The following is a 22,510-nucleotide window of genomic DNA, read 5'->3' on the forward strand; positions in this document are numbered from 1 at the left end:
ATAGGGAAAAAAAGTTTGAAGGGACCTCCAGAAAAATCATACAACCCCCAAATCTAAGAAGGAAACTTCAAAGCTAGATCAGGTGGCTGAGGACCTTGTCCATTTGAGTTTAGAAATCTCCAGGATGAGGTCCCACGTCCTCTCTGGGCAGCTGTCCCAGTGTTGCACTGTTTCGGAGGAAGAATTTTTTCTTGTGTCTAAACAAAATTTCCCCTGCTGCAACTTGTGACCATTGCTTCATGTTCTTTTGCTATTTGCCTCTGAGAACAGTTTGGCCCTGTCTTCTTTACAACCCCACTTTAGGCAGTGAAAGTTTGCTCATTAGCCTTTAAACAAATCTATTTCCCTTTGCTTCTCCTCACATCATAAACTCCTCTGCTGTGATCATCTCCAGCATCCTCCACAAGACTCTCTCCAGTCTACAACCCTCTCTCTTGCAGTGGAGGCCCAGCACTGGTAATGCTACTCCAGTCACAGCCTCATGAGTTCATCATAGGAGAGCAATAATCCTTTTCCTTCACTGGCCAGCTAGACTTCTGCTAAAGCAGACCTTCGTCACTCTGACGGCACACTGTCAACTCAAGTTCCTCTTGCTTAGTTTCCCTTTCTGTTCAAGTTGCAAGGAGGTGGATTATTTCTGCTTTAATGTCTTTGGGTGGTGGATTTAGTGCCATCCCCCACAGGCACTACTAGTAAACAGTAACATGCACTGATAGTGATTGAGATGGCTGTCAGTCTTGGGTCTGTGTGACACCATGCCAGGCAATCCTAGAATCTCCAAAATCAATTAAGTTTCAAGAGGTGCTAGATTCTTTTTATTCCTTTAATTATTCCAGCCCTTGAAAACCTTTTGTGTCAGTTTATTGAGGATGGTAAATGTAGAGCGGATGCAATGACGTTCTCCACATCAGTATCAAATTTGAATAACAGGAAGGATTTTCTAACAATACAGTCTATCAGGCAGCACTGATCTCCCAAGAGCACTAAGGCTGAACAACATGGCCAAGCTCAAAGCTACAGACAGCTCCAGGGAAAAAGATAAAATGCTAATGTCATGATTGTGGTTCATATTCTGTGACACATGGTGCAGGTAATGAAAAACTTCTGATTAACAGTGATGATGCATAGACTGTCTTTCTTCTGCATATGGCGGCCTTCACTGACCTTCTTCTGTACTCTAATTGGAAACATCTGGGCACCAGGTTGTCTGAACTCCTTCCACAAATATGCTCACACTTATACAAAACCAGATCAGGAATACATTACTCATTCTCTTTCCTTTAATTAGACACCTAGTCTTCCCCTTCAGGCTGGTGTTCATGAGTGAAAGAAAAATCGTGAGCCATGCAGCTGGGAAGATTCATTAGCTTCGCAAGAAATTCCAAGGACGTGCCTGAACTAACTCCTCTTGGAAAGAAATGGGGTTTAGAGGTTAAATAAATGTAGGAAGTCAAAACAAAACACCACCACTGACACTAACCAGACATGGGAACCTGCCGGTCTGTCTTATCCACAGGAAACAGGTAGTTCTTTACTGTTTGAAGGAGTATGACCCTCACATTGTTCTATCAGATCAAATATCCCTTTAAAAGCGGAGCTGATTTTGTCTTTGTGAACAGCTCACTTCTTGGAAGGGGCTGGCATTTCCAGTAAGCATGTTCTTTACCAATGAGAGGAAATTTTTAAAAAGTAGGGAGAGACATTTCTAGAAAGATCATCTAAAACAGTCACTAACCGGTGTGCAGTACTTATCTACAGCAACAGCAACCACACCAGAGCAGCACGGAGTTTACCATGAGTTGCAGTCCTGGGAGATGGTGAAGCCAGGAGGATAGTGTTTCCCAGAGTGGATGCAGGAGCAGTCAGAGCTTTCAATACAATGTTCACCATCAAGGAGCTTCCCCTCTGGATAGGTCGGGCAGCAGCAGATACACATGCCACACACACACAGGGACACAAACATAACTACGATTAGATTTTCTTGTTCTTCATATACTTTAGCAAAACTTCATATACATTATTATCCATAGTTTGTCATAGACAGCAATAAAAAAGAATGAGTCTTGCCAAAAAGCCTCACAGGACTTGCTGCCTACTTTTCTTCTAGTGCTGCCTCTCCCTCAGATGTGCTGAAGGGAGCATTGCTATTGCTCCCAGAAGAGCTCTTTGCTTAGTGAGTCCCCAAGTCCAAAACACACATATTGGAACATACACGATTCAAACATGGGGAGCACAATCAAGCTTGATCAGAGCTGGTCTAGAAACCTGACTGTTGAAAAAATACATGCACTTCACTGACTGCAGTAAAGGGTGTCCAGACAGGTTTTGCATTTGTCATAAGAGGACAGAAGAGAAGACAAAATAGGGAATGAAGAAATAAAGTTGGACACCATAAAAGAGAAGGTCTAAGAGAAGGAAATATTTTTGTGTGGAGCTGTGTTTTCTCAACTTCTGCAGAAGCAAAAAGTGAAATGGACATCTTCCCAACTTGGATCCAGTCACTGAGGTTTCCATATTACACAACTATAATTACCTATTCTGTATGTAGAGTATTTTCTCTTACAGAGATAAACGGAGGTAGAGAAGAGTTACAAGACTTGTCTGAGACAGCGCTATAAACTATCAGTAGAAGAAAGGACAAGTTTCTTTCTCTTAGATCCCCATATTGAGAGATAGTTGATATTCCTCCACTTTTGAAAGAGCTGCTGTAACAAAATATTTTATTTGCTGAATACCCATCTCCCTCCTCTTTGAGGGACTCCTTTCAATCACCTGCAGAAATTTTGGCCCTTTTTCCTGGCAGCAGCAATCACCACTGAGAGTGAGACACAGGTAAGTCTGCTTTCTCCCGTTCTTCCTGTAGAGCTGCCTGGAAAGATCTTTGCTGTTGAGAAAATCCCTCCAGTGAGATATTAAAAACAAGATCTGAGTATTTAAGAGCAGTGTGCTCTCCAGAGAGCACAAGAAAACAGAACGTCCACTTTTTTTCCTGGCAATAGTAATTCCATTTACAGCAATTAAAGTAACTGTGTGGTGCATTTAAGAAAAAAAAAAAAAGACATTCGTTGAACAGATCCTTTTTACTCTTGAAGCACTGCAGGGAAGCTGAGTGAAGGTATAATCCTTATCCTAATTCCCAAATTCCTCTACTCATACATTCGTTGAACAGATCCTTTTTACTCTTGAAGCACTGCAGGGAAGCTGAGTGAAGGTATAATCCTTATCCTAATTCCCAAATTCCTCTACTCATCCATCAGATCCTCCTGGTTCCCTATGAAACTGAAATAAAAATTCTTCCCTGTTGACTGCACACCAAATAACACTAAAAGTTTTGAACTGCTGATTGTCATTTCTTTTCATGCCATTCCTTCTACCCATCTGCTTGTTGCTCATGCAGCACCCTTTCTGTTGAGCTCCTGTTTCTCTGCTGTTCCATTCCTGTCCCCTTAGGCTTTTCCTGTGCTGAACTGACCAGTGCAGCTACCAAAGGAAGAATATAGCAAGAGTTCTTGTGCAGCCAGTGGATTAATCTCTTTCAGCTTGTCCCAACACCCCTAGGACTGCACAAATAATATCTAGATCCTTCATAAGAAAATAAGCTCCTGTGTCTAGTTACATCAGCTGTCACCCTCTATGTGCACCTTCCCAGGTCCTGCCACAGAGTGATAGCTTTGAACCTCCAGTAAGTGACTGGCAGCTAAATGGGAAACGACTAAGCTCTGAATGCAATAGTGACTCCTCAAACAAGGTTGACATGACAACCAAATTATGTTCTCAGTAAACCTCCATCATGCTTGGTACCCGGTACAGGGGGACAGTAAATACCCCTATGCATCACACAAAGTCCAGATTTGAAGGGGAAATGCAGAGATAGTCTCATTAAAAACAACCAAGCAAACAAAAAAACCCAAACAAACAACAAAAAACAGCTAGAAATGGGAGCATATGGATCTTTGCAGCCAGGAATAAAACTCTCTTCCTGCAGTTGTCTTAAGTACAATAGACAGAGGAGGAAGACTGTGGTGGTTGGGCTGCCCCCTTTAAGCTAACCAAATCTCCCGTAGGAATGATTCAATCGTAAGTGGTACTGTTCATCGTAAATCATTAAGATCTTCAGAATTACAGTGTGAGCTGTACACGCAGTGTTTTTCTGCAAGAAACTGCTTCTGTATACTCTGTCTTTCTTCCACTAACTGGATGCTTCTAACCAATTCAGAAGGAATCTAGATATGTTGATGGTAAGCGCTCCCTCACCAAGAAAGAAAGGCAATCCTAGAGTGTTAGATGGTGCTGGTTTTCACAGAAACATTTACTTTTCAGTTGGGTCTGAAAAACGGCCCTTTCATCAAGTGAGCATACAGGCATTATAGAAACTGGTTTATTCTAGGGCATGGTCCCAGAAAAGAGAAGTGTTTCTGATTTCAGGAAAACTTGAAGGAAGACACAGCTTTCCTTCTTCTAACAAAATAGGTAGCATCACTGCCAAATGTTTCTCTGTAAATAACCCAGTAAATAATTACCAGGGCAGCTGCAACCATCAACACATTGTCCGTGACACACTTCATTGATATTCAGGCTCTGGCAGGTTTTGGCACAAGGGGATACACATTCCTTATACTCCATGCCAACTGGACATCTTGGCCCTGAAACAATTAAAAGAAATCAGAAATGCAAATTCCTCAATAACTCTTAAATAAATAAATCCCTTAATTATCAAAGGCTGAAACACAGAAATAACAAAAAAGTCATATCATCTCCAAACAATGATATCTTTTTCAGAAGCAGAACATTCAAGAAACACTTGATTTGCAAGATCATCATCTGTCAGGTCATGTAGTAAATACTTATAGGCTAAAGCCAATTGCTTTTCTAATAAATTGAGTGTTAAAAACTAAAACCAAGTGCATAAGGATCAAGCAAATATGGGGAGAAGTTTTGCAATAATATCAAAGTAATTTGGATAGGCAAGTATGTCTTGCACCTTTTAAGCTATGCAGTTACTCCACTCATTTGTTGAATTATACTGTTCCATGTTTCAAGAGAGAACTGGGAGACACTTAAGACTCTGAAATTCCTTCTTCTTCCATAGAACTGCCAGCACAGGATAACACTCATGCTGTGGTATCTTCACTGCTGTCATTATCTAGGCTAGGCCAATATGCAAGCACACACTATAGTCATTCCTTGATTTTGATGCATAGGCATACCCCGCAAGACTGTGTGGGCATGGAGTGGGAAGAAGAGGTTAGAGCCTGCCCTTTGGCAGCAAATCCTCTATTGAAGGAGGTGGGAGGGTAACGAAGGAGCAGTCTTGCCCTCTTTGGCTCCAGGGCTTGGGCACCAGCTCACACTAGTACAGCACTAGAGCCCTTCCAACGCAGCAGAGCATTTCATGCCTCCAACGCAACTATCGTCATCATCTCCTGAGAAAGCATCAGAGCACAGATGAAAGGTGATAGAAAATTAACCTCCCAATGTGGCAGCAGGCCACTTCTCTTTTTCCTGACTCAGAAAAAACGTGGTTTGTAAAGTCAAGGGTTAGAAATGAGCTCTAAAATTCCTGGGACAGAGAGGGGTTCATTTCACTCATGGCTTTAGTTAGACTTACAGACAGCACTAGCAAAAATGGTTTCTCTGGCTTGCACCCCTAAGCAAGGAGACAAGTTTTCATCAGACCCCTTTTATGTCCCAGTAGAAAGGTAAGAAATTACTGCTTTAATAAGGCTCTCCTCTGGTGTATGATCCCTTTAGCAAGTGGTTAGCAGTGTCTTCCTGCCCTAACCATAATCTGAAGGCACAGATTTCTTCAGTGGTGGTCAATAGCAGAGTATCTTTACCAAAGAAAGTGATGTCAGTACAAATCAGTCAGTTACCCCCTGAAAACAATGTACATAAAAATCCTGAGAAAATTGTCCTTCCTGTGTAATGTAGAAACATGAGAAAAATCATTGAGAACACAATATTAGAGGATTGATTTTCTTCATTATTATTACTTGTTTGTGTGCTTACGTATTTAACTGCTGTTCTCCAGTGGAGGTATATATGTAAATCAACAATGGGTGCAAACATGACCTATGCTCTATAAACACAATCCATCCCAGTTGAGCTATGAAATTCCTTGTTGCAAAATCTTAGCAGAGATGCAATCAGGACCTCTCACCTCGGCAAAATCAAGCTAATAAAGGCAACATCTCAATTTCAACGTAATTGGTTCAAGCAAATAAAGGATGAAACAATTGTCTTTTTGAAAAAAATATTACGGAGAGCCTTTCACCAGGATGCTGACTTACAAGTACTGGCTGGATAACAACACACATCCAACTCATATGTATCCTGAACATCCTAGTCTATACCTTTGTGTATCAAATAAGTCTTCACTGACTTTGTATACCGTGGTGGGACCTGTAACCCTCAGGATCTTCTCCATATATGGTTCAAACAATCCCACCGCAGGGAGAACAACTTCTAGAGAAAGGTGGGTGATGGAGAGCTGAAAGGGGAAGTGAGCAAAGGCACTTGAGATAAATGGAAGTTACAGGCACTTCAGATTTTATCCTGCCATGCCTGAATCAACATCCTTAAAAAGCTTAAAAGTTGCTTTTAGCTGCAGCACATAAATCTGCAAGATAGATCTGATCTCATTTGGGCTAAGCAGTCTAGGAATAATCCTGTCAGCTTACTGCATGAGCTCTCTTCGGGCCACCCATCCAAAATCACTCCTTCATGAGCACAGCTTCTTGCGTAATCAAGGAACACCGTGCAGTGACAGTCCACACCCTGGATACAGGCACAGATGTCTCTTTCACAGTGATTGATGTATGGCTCTGGATCAACTCGATGGTGGCACCGGGAGAAGGTCAAAGATGTTCTTAGCAGCTGGCAGGTTTCCATCACACCCTACAGGACAAGGGAGGAGCAAAGGGAGAAAGAGAGAGAGAAATAGGGAAAACATTAGTTACCGTGGTCTCAGGAAGAATGGAGAAAACCCAACTTGCCCAAAGACACTGTCACCACTGTTGTTAAATAACATCATGGTTATTATTTAACACCACCATGTAGTTAAATAATGCCATAGTCAAGAGCAACTAGTGAGCTACATCCATTTATTCACCACATCCATATGTACACAGAGGTACATTAATATACTTATTATTATAAAACAGAGTGTCATATAAAGGAAATTTCACACAGAAACATGTCAGTCAATCAGTCAGCAAATGGAGGGAAGCAAAGAACTGCTTCCTACCCAGTGAAAAACCAGATGGTGTCTGGAGTACCAGGAAGACATGCACAGCAAGGGAGAGGAACTTACAACTGAGGTATTTGGGAAGAAAAATGAGTAGACCACCTTTTGGATAATGTGGCAACAGAGCAAGCTTCAGAGTGAAAGACCGAGTCTGACTGGAATCCAAGGAATCACATTTGTTTCCCACTTCTGGCCACATGTTCCTGTCGCTCCTCCTGGCTTGTCCAATGCATGACAGGTCAATTTAACTCAGATAAATGGCAGAAAAATAACCCAGGGAAAAAAAGCTATTTGTTCTGCTCTTCTCATGAGTTAAGCCAGCATGATGACAGCTAGTGTAAGGAGAAGACGATGAAACTTAGATGTAAGTGAAAGAAAACCTAAGGAAAACTTCGTTTATGCCAAGTTCTCCAAGGGAGGCTCCCAAACAGACTTTCTCTTATGTATGAATAATGTCACAGTTCAATAAGTCTGAGGTCCTCCATTCAACTTTCTGAAAGGATGACACTGAGTTTAGGTGAGTGGAAAAATGATTTTCTGATACAACCCTAGCACAAACAGGTGAAGCATAACTTTATTCTACTTATTTGTCAGTGTTTTATATAAGCAGATGTAAGCATGCTGTATATTTCAGGTATATTTCATATATTTCATAGTGGCCAGGGGGCACATGTTCTTCAGAGTAGTTCACAGTAACGATGCATTGCTCCTGAATACCTTAACAAGTACCTGAGGTGACAGCCCATACAAGTTGCTATGCTAAAAAAAAAAAAGAAAAAAATTTTAAAATGAGAGGGAGAGAGAGAGAAAAACTCTTGTTTTCATTTTTGGGGAGATGAAAAATGGGGGTCAAAAACCCCCACACAGTTCAGCAGATATCTAGATGTCTTCTCTCAATGGCAGATGGTATACCTGTATAGGAAAACTGCTGAGTAGAACACACTTTTTCTGCCAAAGGGTGTTTTATCCAGGTGATCAGCTAAAGCTAGTGCATGTCTGAACCAAGAGAGAACTTCTTGTTTATGAAAACAAACCAACCAGAAATGTCTGGGCCACTGGGAATATATTCAGAGTTTAGCAAAGTGCTTGGTGAACAACTGCATGCACAAAGACATTTTGAGCTTTCTGGGAAAGGCCTCAGGGAACCTAAAGCAATGCTAACTGAGCACCATTAGAGAGCTGAACACTATTGTCCTCCATAAAATGAGCTCCAGCCTGGAATAATTCTGATGCCCAGACAGCAGCCACCACGCTGAACCAGCTGGAAGAAAAGACTAGAAGGAAGGGAGCAGGAACTGCATAAATGGTGGCTGGTGCTGCTCTAAGACTACACAGAAGTACAAGAAAGCTGAAAAAGTGCCCTAAGGGTAGAAGTACCAACAACATAAGCAGCCAAAAAAGCTATTAAAGCAGCGCTTCCAGATGAAACTGATAGAACAGAATGTGAACTCAGAAACATTCTGTGGATGAGCAGTGCAGCAACTCCCGGATCAAAGCTTTGATCCAGATACCATCAAATGCAACAGAAAAACAGTATATGCAATAAGCCCATTCAGGGCCTGTGTTAATTAGTTTTCTTAATAAGTATATTCCACGCTGTATATTCCACTAAACAGTAAAACTAATAAAAACAATCTTTTATGACCATGTTTATTACATACCAGTAAATGTTAGATGTGAAAGTGAGATTCCACACATAAAAAGATAACCGCCCTTTTTTTTATCTAATACCATCTTTTGTCTTGGTCGTGTTCAATAATAACATACCTAATGACTGAGCTCTAACTGATTATCAAGAAACCAAGTGTTATATCATAGAAAGCAAAAACCAGTTCGTTTCCTCTACAGAAAGGTTTTCTTGCCATTCAAACTGCTTCAGATTTTCCATTGACTTTATACAAGAAATCATAATTGCAATTTTCCCATCTTTTAGACATATCTCAACTATTGTGATGAATTAACAGACTTAAGCTGGAATATGGGTAAAACCCAAACAGATACAAAACAAAAAAAAATTCACCATGAGGGTGGTCAAAGACTGGAAAAAATGTTCAGAGAGGCTGTGGAACCAACCACCCTAGGAGATATTCCAAATGTGAGTGGACAAGGACCTGAGCAACCTGACCTAGGATAGCCATGTTGCAAGCAGGGAGTTGGACTAGATGGCCTCCAGTGGTCCCTTACAACTTAAACCGTTTTGCAAATTATTTTTGTTTTCTCTCCTTTCTTTCTTTAAAACTCAATGTTCAGGCTGAACTAAGAGAGGTCCTTGTTCTTTGGTTTAGGGGACAATGCGTATACGTGGTGAGCACCAGATATTAGCAGTCGCACTCACTGCTGTAGCGTTCCTGCTCATGGAGGAAGTCCTGGAAGCAGCTCCATGCAGACAAAGAAACATTTTAAACCAACAGAACAGGAAGTGAAGCCTCAGGCTGAAACAGTGCTTAGAGTACAGACGGTTGTAAGATTAAAACTAGCAGAACTGACTATCTGAAAGCCAGGTGAAGGTCTTGAAACTTCTCACTTGACTTCTGCCTGACTTCTATTTTAAGTGTTTCTTTAAATGGGTTGGCGGTGTCCTGGCAATGACAACCCTTAGCAACCACAAACTTGCTGACCTTCTTTCTGCCACAGTCCCACCAAACAGAGCTGTAGGTGGAATTTTGTACATTCTTCCAATTCCTGTGGCATTGCCTTCTGCTGCTGCATGAACTACATTTGTCTATTGCTTAACAATTGCCATTAAAGAGATATAACCTAAAAAGTAACAGAAGAAAGCAGTGACACCCTCTGGTTCCCTTGAATTTAAACCCAAAGGCATATAGATACACAGAAGTGTTTCTCCAGATCATTCAGGAAGGGTATATTTTGGTGGCATAATTGGGTATAGTTAGAAGAATATGTCTTCTTTTAGTTCACTCATCAAAGGGCATCCAAAGCCAATATGTTTAGTACACCAAATGCTAGCCGTATGTTTGAGCAAACCAACAGAAGTCACTTCACTTGAATGCTGATTCAGTTAACCTGTATCATTCAGGAGTAGCAAAATTAGATTTTTAGATATAGCAGGCCTCATTTTCTGCCCTAAAATGTGTTACAATATTGTATGTCCATGTCTGCTGGACCTGCTTGTGACCTCTACCACTACAAATTATGGTCCAAGAGTTGAAAACTTCTTCCACTTGCCTTTAGGTCTGAGGACAAATGCTATTTCTTTATTGTATATGGAAGTACTCCATGGAATATGAGGACTATTTCCTAACAATCGCAGCAAAAGTTGAACTTCAGCAAAAGCAGAAATTAGTTGAATTCTGATTTCAGTCATTTTCACATCTAGCATGCTATAGGTATAGTTTCCTAATAAGAAAGGGGAAAAAAAAAGAAAGAATACAGTGAACTGTGGCCTCCATGCACCATTTCTATTACAGGGGAAATCTGGAAAATAAAGGGAACGTCTAAGACTGCATAAATCAGTCATAATGCTTTAAAACATATATATTTTTGTTTTCAAGGCTGCCTCATTACCAGTTATCCACGTCACTCCATTTTATACTTCAAGATCCATGTTACTCATGCTGTTAGTCATCTGAGAGGCTATTAGATTGTAGTAATTCATTGAACAGGTAGCTTAAATCATCACGCCCAAGTGGTGAAAAAATGGATCAGGCAATGCACAGAAGCTCTTTCTTTTTGGTAACTATTTATCCAGCAGCCAGAGAGGGCAGGGCATGGTAGGGAGGCGGTAGCTCCCTCCCTCCAACACTACCCAGTTTGGCATGCTCTCCAGATCACAAGACAAGGTAGCCAACAGGCAGCTCCACCCTGCAGATGCCAAGCTGCCTCCAGCCCTAGAAGGGGAACACACGTATCTGCTAAGAAACCGTATCTGCAGGCAGAGCAGTAGTCAAACATGTGTAAGTGTGTATGTGCTTTGGAGGTGGAGGGCAGGGAGAGGCCCAGAGCAACAGTGGGGTGAGAGTGGGAGCTGGGTCAAGACCTTCAGCTGATACATGGAGCCATTAATCAAGTCAAGAGCTATTCCCTATTAAACAACACAAAACTGTGCATGTTTTCTATGATTTGAAGATAAAAGAGCAAGAGGGCTTTCTGGCTTCACTGCACCTTGCAAAGAAGCCAGAAGCCATCTCTCCAAAGATGCTGTTGTGGCTGGAGGGGCAGAGAGGGCAAAGAAAACTGCAGATCTACCCACGTGGGGGGACAGGGGCGGGAGGAGCCCACTGAACCGAAGCTGTTGTTTTCCTCACCTAGCAGCTGACCGCCTGGCAGGGAGGGAGGCTGGGAGATGGGGGAGATTTACATTCCTGAAGCTGAAGCAAGCAAACAAAGCACGCTATTAAAAAGCCCTACATTCTTCAGCAGGCAGTCATTTGGCTGGTCTTCTATTAATAGCACTGTGTTTATTCTTGCACAGTGAATAAATTAAGCCAATGTTAAATGCTGTGAGCTCATGAACTCACACAAGAGAGAAGATAATTTCATCCAGTTTACAGGAGAGCAAACTTTATCCAACAAAGCATCAATATTTAACGTGATCTGTATAAAACTCACATTAGTTCCAGCCTACCCATCAGACAAGTTTTCTCCCTGCATGCCACTCCCTGGCCTCAGTTGCAATGTTGACATTTTCTAAATATTAAACTTGCCTGAGTAGATAAAATTCCAGTGGCCACAACAATCGCAAGAACTAGCCCTGCTCTAGGGCTCTAACTGGGTTTAAAGCACAGTCCTGTCCCTCAGAAGGTATCTAAGCCAGGTTGAAACCCCTCACACTTTGGTCACATCCTCGGCACCATGCACCATTAGGTGTTCAATCAGACAGGAACGCCCTGTGCGCACCAGCTCAGCTTGAGCAAGAAGTGCAGGCTGGAGATTTCCAACCTGAAGTCACTGCTGTATTTCCTCAGCCAAGTTTGTGCCCAGATAGCCCAGAAGGCCAACAGCATCCTGGCTTGTATCAGGAATAGTGTGGCCAGCAGGACTAGGGAAGAGATCGTGCCCCTGTACTCTGCACTAGTGAGGCCGCACCTCGAATACTGTGTTCAGTTTTGGGCCCCTCGCTACAAGAAAGATGTTGCATTGCTGGAACATGTCCAGGCAAGGGCAACAAAGCTGGTGAGGGGTCTGGAGCACAAGTCTGATGAGGAGTGGCTGAGGGAACTGGGGTTGTTTAGTCTGGAGAAGAGGAGGCTGAGGGGAGACCTTATGGCCCTCTACCATTACTTGAAAGGAGGCTGTAGCGAGGTGGGGGTCGATCTCGTCTCCCAAGTAACGGGCAATAGGACGAGGGAAAATGGTCTGAAGTTGCGGCAAGGCAGGTTTAGGTTAGACATTAGGAAAATTTTTTTCACAGAAAGGGTTGCTAAACATTGGAAAGGGCTGCCCAGGGAAGTGGTTGAGTCCCCATCCCTGGAGGTATTAAAAAGACAGGTAGACGAGGTGCTTAGGGACATGGCTTAGTGGTGAACTTGGCAGTGTTAGGTTAGGACTTGATGATCTTAAAGGTCTTTTCTGACCTAAGTCTTAGTTAACTTTTTCCAGGAAGCTAGGAAACCAGCACTTGAAGTAGTTGTAGAGCAGACATGTTCCAGGAAGTGCTACTACTCTTGAGAAATTATTTGAGTCTAATTTAACAAGTATCAGTCTACAGGACTTGTATAGCAATAAACTGAAAGCTAAATTTTGGCCTTGGTTACTCTGGTATAAATCTAAACCTGGCACGCACCAGATCATTCTGATTTACAACAGAGTACATGAGCTGAGATGCAAACCCTCAATGGATGAGGGCTCAATTTACCATGACAGTCATAACCTGTAGTACCACATGCAATCAGTATATATGCAAAGCTACTTTCCTCCCTGAGCTGGTTACCATCTGTGTGTGTCCATCCTGTGTCTAAAGAAAACAAGGAACATGTTTATACTTATAAAAGAAGAGAGGAAAGGCAGATGCAGCAAAGGGGGTCACAGAGTTGGCTGAGACAAGCAGTTCTGTGTTTCTTCAACAAATCAGAGCTGCTATCTATATGCATAGCTGAAGGAACCTCCTCCTCCTGGCAAGGGAAATAGCCTAGTGGCGCGGAGCCTTTGCAACACCTACAGAAAACATCTCCTGTGTCAAAAATAGCCTGGTTGAAGCATCTCCCCGCTCTGGTGACTCCCAGGTATATGAACTGCAACACATTCACAAATACTATTTGCGGTGGTGGTGCCCACAGAGGCTTCATTACTGATGCTTCTCTGCTGGCAGAATTAGAGAGGGAATTAACTACCTCATTCTACATGCACCGCTTAAACACACCTTTCCCAAGTAATACCAAAGATTCTTTGGCAGCAAGTCACACTTCATGCTCAAATGGGCTGTTGGTTTCTTTGTTTATCTGTTTGATGTTTGTGTGTTGGGTTTGGGGTGGTTGCCAGGGGTAGAGGAAGGGGGGCATATATGTACTACAGTTTTAGAAAGAATAGTGACAGCCAAGGTGCAGCAGGAGAGAAAAATTGTACTAACTAGTGAGTAAACTGTTCCTTTCTTAAGACTGCAGTAAATAAGACATCAGTCATAACACACACCCTCCAAGGTCACAACTCTGTGGCACCAGTGCAGAAATCCTCCTGCTAGCACCAGCCAGAGCCTGCAGAGAGGGCACATTGTTATCAGCGCAGGAACTGCAAACCCACAGATGCATCCTGCGTTCAGCCCCACGCTGGCTGACAGGGAGGATGGGAGCACCCACAGGCAGCAGAGGCGTGCACTGCAGATGTGTCACTTCCACCTTCTGCCTGCACCTGACCCTGCTGCACCACAGCAGGGACCTACATGTGGCCACCACCAGCCCTGCAGTTAACTCCTGCCAGGCTGGACGAGGAGCCGTGCACATTGTTGCAGTATGGCAGTGACAGTAGTGCCCAGTATAGCTATTTCAGACCACGCTGCACCTCAGAAACCCAAAACGGGTATCTCCTGTGCCTCGCATCCTAACCACTTGCTGAGGAAAGACCACATTAGGTACAGATGTGGATTCAAGGAAGCATTTGTGTTCTTCTGCCAAAGGGCTGGAAAGCTGCCTTCAGGCAAGGGAGGACTGAAACCAGAATGGTATCTTGCGGCACCAACCTTCTCTGCAGTATCAGCTGAAATGTTGCAGGTGTTGCTTGGAGTCTGCACTCTCTTGCACCGCTTGTTTTCACTGTGCAAAGCCCAGGAGTTTGCAAAATCGTAACTGTTTCCTACAAGGGTCCCTGCAGATGAAGAAGAGGAGAAGCACATGGCTGTTCAGGGGTGTGAGGAACAAGTGGTCGTTACCGGCCACTAGCTATGTGATAGCCTGCTGAAAACTGGTTTTAAAAATAAAAACTGTGGTATTAAATGAATTTCTATTCCAAAGAGACTGACTGTAGGAAAGCTGCTTTCAGTGATACGGACTGACTCCTGCAGAGGACCTCTCTGAGCACAAGGACAGACTAAAGCCTGCAGAAGGCAGGTCCCAGAACTCCTCACACCTGTATGAACATGGTAGGAGTTATTTGCTGTTATTGGTAGGAGTTACATAATCTGCAGAAGCCTAAGCATGCCTACGCATTTTCCTACTATTTAGAAGTTGTCAACAAAACATGACACATTAAAGAGGCAAACAAAATGAAGCTGCCCTCCCTAACCAATGAAAGTATTACCATTCCTGATCCCAGCTAGCCTTGATTTTCTCCTTCTGTCTGAAACTAAATCTTGTTCGCAAAGAAACTTAACATGCACCGTAGCTGCTTGGGCCCGTGATCTTACTGTGTAAGCTGTCCTGAAGCATGCTCCTCTGCCATATTACAGGCAGCTCCTTGCCCAGTCTTGGCAAGATTTGCACTCACTTTGCATAAAAGCAAAACTGAAGGAGTTAATCTGTATGGCTGCCGCTTCCTGGGAAATGCAAGCAGAGTCTCTGCTTCTGTTGCTCCATCCTTCTGAGAAGGGGGACCCTCCCAGAAAGGGAACGTTTCCTCCTCCCGCTTTTGCCTCTCATGGCCTGGTTGATTAGAGGACTACCTCTGCTTCCTTCTGTGGGTACCTGCTACAAAATAGTTAATTTCATGACTCTCTGTTAGTTCTGTAACTTTGCTTCTTAAAACCCTACTGTGTCACACGCGAGAATGTCTGTTGCCACTGTTAACTCATTCCTCAGAATGGAAATATGACCCTGATTGTCACTGGAAAACAAAATAAATGCTTCCTAAATATATCTATGTAATGTTTTTATATTTTAAATAAATTTTATATTTTATAATGTATTTTGTATGTATGTATATATAATCAAAATGTCATTGAGCTACCTGCTGTATATTAAGTACAAACACACAGAATATACTGAACGCTAAACCTGTTCCTAAACTACAGGGTAGCTGTGAAAAGTACACTGAGAATGCTAACATGGATGTAATAAAGCCAGTAGCCTTTAGCAGACTTTTTTAAATAAACTAGAAATTAGTGGCTCATAAATGTAGCATACATTAGACCCATAGCAGAGGTCAAAGGAGGAAGACTATGAGGAAGGGATGACAGGGAAAGGCAGTAAAAGGCATGATATTTTCACCTATGCAGCCAGAACTGAGCACATGAAAAGAAAAACAGCAAGAAGAACTCACGCCTTTAGCTTACTACAGATTGTAAAGATTAGAGTAACCATGAAATCTAGTCTGACAAGAAGCAACTTGCCAAATTACATACATCCCAGTTTGTTTGCACTAATGCAGTCTTATAGTAGCAGTTATAAAATAAGGCATGGGCTCCATGCTTTTTTTTTAACTTGCTCTTTAAACTCTCCTGTTGTCAGTGCCTGTCTGTATATTAGTAGACTATTCCAACAGGCACAAGCAATTTGCCAACACCTTGCCAGAGCAGTTCTTCCTCCTCGCAAAGTCCTGGGGCCCTTAAATTAAAATACAAGCTGTTTGGAACAGGCAATACTTCATAGATCTGGGTTTACTCAATAGCTCAAGGTCCTGCCCCAGGTAAGCCTTCTCAACATATGATGGTAAAAATCTAGGATAATAATGAATCAAGAGACCTCAGTTGACAGTGCATTTTTCCTGTGATTTGTCCGGTGTAGCCTTAAGTGACCTATGGCAGCAGATGAAGGGCTGGAGAGGCACTATGACTTTAAAATGCAAGTGCTGCGAAACTTCTTTGCGTGCACATTTGCCAGCCTGCTTTTCCCCAGAAACTTTGTTCTCAACACTAAACAATGCAGTCACTAAAGACGCATGGTATTTCCCTGAATATCATTAGTTATTACTTCCCATAACACAGATTCAGTGGAACCTGTCTTTTCAGAGTACCTGTATTTTCCTTGAACGAGCAGCTTTACAAACACACAGTAAGATGCACTGCATGCTCCTGGAAAGGTGAAAAGCGGTTGGACATGGAGGTGTCACTGACCATCAGAAGAGTTCTAATGTGAAACTAGGAAGCAACTCTGGGGCCACTGAGCTGCTTTAACAAATATTGGTCATGGGGATAAGTTATTTCTGCAGAGGGTTACTTTGGAGAGGACTTTTCAACCTATACTCTGCACTACACACCCTATCGATCAGTGCAGTGGCTCTCAAATACTTCATCTATTTGATGAGGCTTCAGGAAAGAAAGTGGTGAGGGGAAGAGTGCCCACCACCACTCCTGCCTTTCACCCGACACCTTCATTTCCTTCTGCTGAAGGACATGAGGGGGTAGGAAAGAAAAGGCAATGGAAGGGACGACACAACAAAAACAGCCTAAAAAACCTGGGGTTTCTTAAGTGCGCAGGTGATGCGATTAATGGAGCCGCACTGCACACCCATCACGCAGCGCGACAAGTTTTGTTTTCCTTCTGTTCCCTCCATGTGCAGTTTTTATTCTTTCTCTAAGCATCCAGGTTTCTGGAGAAACAATTCCTAGCCAATGTTCATCAGAGCACTGCAGCCACAAACCCTCCGCATGGCCCGGGTGGGATTTTTGCTAAAGCACTTGCTATGTCTAAGTCTTGCAAGAAGCATGCTGAAAAAGATGCTGTCACAAAATTGAATGAAAACAAAGCATTTGAACACAAGTGCCTGAAGAACCGTTGCCTGATGTGGACTAATACCAGCTTGCAAACTTGCTGCTAAACAGCTGAGACCCGCAGGCAGCTAGTTAGCATGCAGTCTCCTTTTAGGATACAAGGTCGGTTCTGAAGGTAGCTGCTAAAGCACAACCCAAATCTCACCTTCTCCCTATGTCCCAGAAACATCCCACCACTTTGATAACCCTGGAGAGGTTACCCTGTCTCCCAGGAGAGGGCCACGTACCAACCACCTGAGTAGCAGGTAGGGCCTCCGTGGATGGTCTGTTGGACTATGACTTCAGTGCTCCAAATGCTGCCCTCATCCCTCTGTCTCTTTATAGAAGAACCAAACCAAACCAAAACCATGCACCACACTGACATGTTTTGGGCAAGACTGCTCTCCCCAACCCACCCCTTTTTTTTTTGGTCAAAACAGTTGCTTTCACTAATCTGATTTTCAGATAGATTGTTCACTCTCAACAGAAAAATCACTATTCACTATGATATCTGGGTCTCAAAATCACCAGTTCCTTCTGAAATCTGAAACTGATATGCTGTTTGTTTACTTTGAGACTTATCATCAGGCAAGGCAAATTGCTAGCAATAAAATCCCATGCTTAAGGCACGCGAGTGGGCGGCAGGAACCCTGACCTCTCTCCCTGGACCTCCTGCAGATTTTTCATATGGCCATAGGCCCATCAGGTTAACTCTTCTAGACTCTACTAACTCATCTGTAAAATATATGCAAGAATTTGTGCAAGATCCTACAATGTGAGCAGAGGTATGCAGACTTTCACATGTTAGTTATTTACAAAGCAATGAGGTCTTTTTGTTTGTTAGGAGGTTTTTTTTCTACAGTTTTACATGGTTTAGTACCTAGTTCCAGCCAAGCAAAACTATTGGCAAGGTTGACCAAAAATTCATCCACAGCTTGGACCAAACTAATGATATGAAATATTGAAGTCATAAAGTTATAAAGTTATAAAGTTATATTTGTTTAGAGAGGTTTGGTTATAAAGTTTTTTCTGTCCTCTCTGGTTCAATAAATACAACATTAAAAATATTAAATGCAAGAGAGGGAGAGAGCCATCTACAAAACTCTACAGCCTAGTGACGAAGGCATGCTTCTCACAACAAAAATGTCTAACTTTGATTCCAAACACTGAATAAAGCAGAGTGGGTTATGAATGCAGGTTTCTGTCATCTCAGATCAATGTCATATAATGAAGACAGGTATAAGGCAAGTCTTCTTCATCTGTACTGTTTGTAAATGACAACTGAATTCCCTTGTGAATCTATCCCCTTTGCTTTCAAATTACAATGCAAGAAAGAAAATGAGATTAATTACTTAGGCCAAATAAAAACTTTAAACTTGCATAAAATCAAAGTACTGATAACCTTTAAAATACCAAGAAATTTGGAATTTTAGAATGACCAAAACTTTTTGTTATTTTTTTAGGGGCAAAAAAGCCTGACCAAAGGGCTATTCCATACCATATGACATCATGCTCAGTGGGAGTTTGCCAGGGAGAGAGTGATCGCTGCTTGGGATGGGATGGGCATTGGTCAGCAGATGGTGAGCAATTGCATTGTGCATCAGTTGTTTTGTATATTCTCTTACCATTATTATTATTATTGTTATTCTTTTCCTCTGCTGTTTTATTAAACTGTCTTTATCTCAGCCCATGGGTTTTACTTTTTTTTCCAATTCTCAACCCCATCCCACTGAAGGAGGGGGGAAGTGAGCGAGCAGCTGTGTGGTTTTCAGCTGCCTGCCAGGTTAAACCGCAACAGTTTTCAACATAAACATTGCCATTTTGTTGAAACTGTGACAAAAAGTGTGATGCTACATGAAAGACAGCATTCATGGGCTAGATTCTATCCGTAATGACTCTGACTTCTGCACAAATCTGGGATCTGGTCCTTTGGTGCCACAAAGAAGCCCTAGAAATGGGTCATCAAATCACAGGAGTTTCCTCCTACGCAGGCAGATAGGAAGGAGATACAAAACTCTTGCATTAGCTTTTAAACCGTGTGAGCTACAGTCTGTGAAAAACAGGAAAAAAAAAAACAAAACATTTCAGCTGCAGACTTCTTTCCATCACAGTGGTTCTTATAGGCTCCACTCCTACCAGGCCAGGACTATTAGCAAGCAGGCAGCTTACCACTTCAGTGTAAATCAAAGCAGTTTAAAGGCTAGTACATCTTGAGATGCCTGGTTAAAAAAACCTCCAGGAAGGTTTGAAACACCTCAGCTATGTAACAAGCTCACTGGCTATAGCACAATACCTGATGCATAACCTGTAGCATCATCTCTCTTCCTTTGCATCTGACATTCAGGTCTGCATAGTGCTTCCCAGGGGTTTCCAAATGAGAGCCTGTAATCTTGGCAACATTAGATCGTTGTCTTTCCCCTTTGTGCACTGTGCTTCCATTGCATTTTATTCTGAAGCTCAAAGATCTTATTGTATTTATTATCAATACAAATCCTGACCAGAAATACATTTAACAGATTAGAACCGAGGGCCAAATCTAATAAATCAAAATATGCCCAGATTTTAACAGGAAGCAATGGACACGTCAATGGGAGAGTTCAGTCTGCCGACAACCTTATGGTAACCCTTCAGTGCCCTTAGCAATGCTAAGTCATTACACCAAGCTCACATCCTGGGTTGGGTTGAACTTTATGAGATCTAATCAGACTAAAAAAAAAGAGCAAATAAAAACTGCAGTGGAAAGAGAAAACTGCTTTATAGGCTACCAATAGGCTGCCTTGTTCTTTCATTTAAACAACATTGCCCCTCCCAGCTGCCTGTGTTTCCCCTCACCTAGAAGTTAGCTTCAACAATTTTAAAAAAAAAAAAAATTGTCTGAATTAATCAAAAGCTGATTTTACTTGGAGCAAGTCAAGAAGAGCTCATACGAACCACCCCACCAACAGAGCTGCCAAGGAGATAAACGTGGGCGTAGTGACGTCCCTCACTGATACAACAAATTCAAACATAATTAATCCTAATTCCTTCTAAATTAGTTTAAATGAAAGGTCTATTGCACCAGAGTAAAAAATTGGCAGAATTGCTAAGACACGGTTCTATTCTTCAGGCTAAAAACACAGATCTGTTATGTCCACGCAGGTTACAGAAGTCAGGGCCTTCGTCGTACAATAAGAGCTACGCATGTTCTCTGCCACCTTCTCTATTGTTTTTCAACTCTTCCAAGCAATGACCCTGTCATGTACTTCAATATATTCAGAAATCTGTATTTGTGAGAGCACTGCTTTTTTTTTAAGAGGGAGGATACAGTCTGAGATGTGTTAAACAAATGCAGCACGAAACACATTTAAGCATGAGCAGCAGAAGGGAATCCTCTACATTTGAACAGTTCAAGGCAATGCAGTCTCCTTTTCTGCGCCTGCTTTTTATAATAGCCTCACTCCTATTTATTTGCTCGAGAAAGAGGTGTAAACTTCAGATCTCAACACATTAAGACATCAAGGTATCCATGCCCTGCCAAGCAAATCTGTGAGCTGAGTTTGTTTCTTATTATTTACATTGCTGAAGGGCTGACCAGTGATTTTAAGACACTATGAAATCAATTTTTTTCTGTACTTTGAAGCTATGCTTATGTATCCCGAGTGTCAGTAAGACACATCTCTGGAGCACTGCCAGGCTCTTCTCCAAGTTGCTTTGTCTCCCTTTTTATTTTCTGTATCATTTATTTTTAATACATACTTTACATTATCAATTTAACATAATAATGCATTAACTAAATATACTCTAAACCTTTCCTCTTCAGGCAAGTGCTAAGAATTAAAAAACACTCTGAAATAATACTACAAATCAAGATCAGTCCTTTAAAATCTTTTTCAGTGCTTTTCCAAAACTCTTAGTCTTCACCCACACTGGCAAACTTTGCATAAAGGTGAATAGAGCAGCAAAAGCAATTTTGTGACTCCTTTTCAGGAGTTGCTGTGATGCAAGGTGCACCTCCAACACAACAGTCCATATGGACAGGGAAATGTCATTAAAGGGTAACCACTTTATAGAACAGCAACCCTCACCAAATCCAAGTACAAACCTGCCAGCATCAGCCTCCAGGATTTAATATTCTGGTATTGCAGCACTGTTCTTACTCCCACTTATCTAACTTGTGAAAAATTAGAAGTTGAATCAAAGAGTGTTCCTCACATCTTTTTTGCTGGGTCTTCTCCTAGTCAGTCTCCCCTATATTGTATATTGTTTAGCCTATAGCTTTATCTTTGTATTTCTAGATTCAAGGTTTCTAAAAGTGTTAAATTCAGACCCCTGGGCTTTGCTCAGGAATGAGACGTCACAGCAATTCCCTTTCAGGAGAAAGGAAGATGAAAGAACTTAGTCAGATAGCTTTCAGGTGCATCAAGATCAGGTACCTGTCAGGTTTTGTGGAAACATTTTCCTGGATCAGCAAAATCTTTGTTGAATCACCCATCAGGAAAGGTGTGCAGAGTGTACATTAAAATACGATCAGTTATAGTCGTTACCTTCCTGCGTTCTGAAGTCATCTTCAGCAAATTTATTAAAGTTGCCACACAACCCACAGGTCCTATTATAGTGCTTTTCTTGAAGCAGTATCTGAATATTCCCACTGATATCAATCTTCACCACAAAGCCATGCTCATCACTGGATATTTTATAATAACCTGTCTCCTTCTCTATAAATACGCCATTGGAGGCAAAAGGTATGGAAACCCTGTGAAGAAAAATAGGAATTTCTAAGAATATGACACACAAAAACCATAATTTTTTTTCTGATGGAATACTTATTGTTCCCACAGGTACCTTTTGTCTTCCTGCATTACATGTCCATCTAAGGAGAAGCGAAGATTGAAATATTCTCCAAGATACACAGAGAAACCAATTTTCTCCCCATCCTGGTAGTCACCTGAAGAGATGAGACATAAGCAAATATTGTTAGTTCTGGGACTCAGGAGGACAACTTGTAAGTATACATGGCAAGGTTGGGAGCATATCATCTAACATCTTTGAGAGCCATCCAACTTTTTAATCCCATAGTTGTTTAATGTGAAATGAACAGATAGTCCCAGGACAAGGGCTGGCATCAACCACTGGAAGGCTCATGATCTGGCACTGGTGGTGGACTCACGCTCTCCCCATTACTGTCCCTAGCCAGTGAATTCTCCATCCTA

General features: G+C 42.0%; 1 protein-coding gene across 1 annotated transcript in view; it reads right to left on the reverse strand.

Moving 5' to 3' along the window:
- VWF (von Willebrand factor) overlaps positions 1-22,510 on the reverse strand; it is a 140,746-nt gene that overhangs the window by 114,511 nt on the left and 3,725 nt on the right. The window contains exons 4-9 of the mRNA XM_035892068.1: positions 22,143-22,245; positions 21,845-22,053; positions 14,379-14,503; positions 6,681-6,897; positions 4,521-4,643; positions 1,794-1,905 (exon numbers count right to left, since the gene is read on the reverse strand). Of these exons, the coding sequence (XP_035747961.1) occupies positions 1,794-1,905; positions 4,521-4,643; positions 6,681-6,897; positions 14,379-14,503; positions 21,845-22,053; positions 22,143-22,245 (889 nt within the window). The remainder of the gene's footprint in view (positions 1-1,793; positions 1,906-4,520; positions 4,644-6,680; positions 6,898-14,378; positions 14,504-21,844; positions 22,054-22,142; positions 22,246-22,510) is intronic.

This window comes from Egretta garzetta, unplaced genomic scaffold, assembly GCF_000687185.1.
Source record: "Egretta garzetta isolate BGI_Z169 unplaced genomic scaffold, ASM68718v1 scaffold293, whole genome shotgun sequence".
In the NCBI taxonomy this organism is placed as follows: Eukaryota; Metazoa; Chordata; class Aves; order Pelecaniformes; family Ardeidae; genus Egretta; species Egretta garzetta.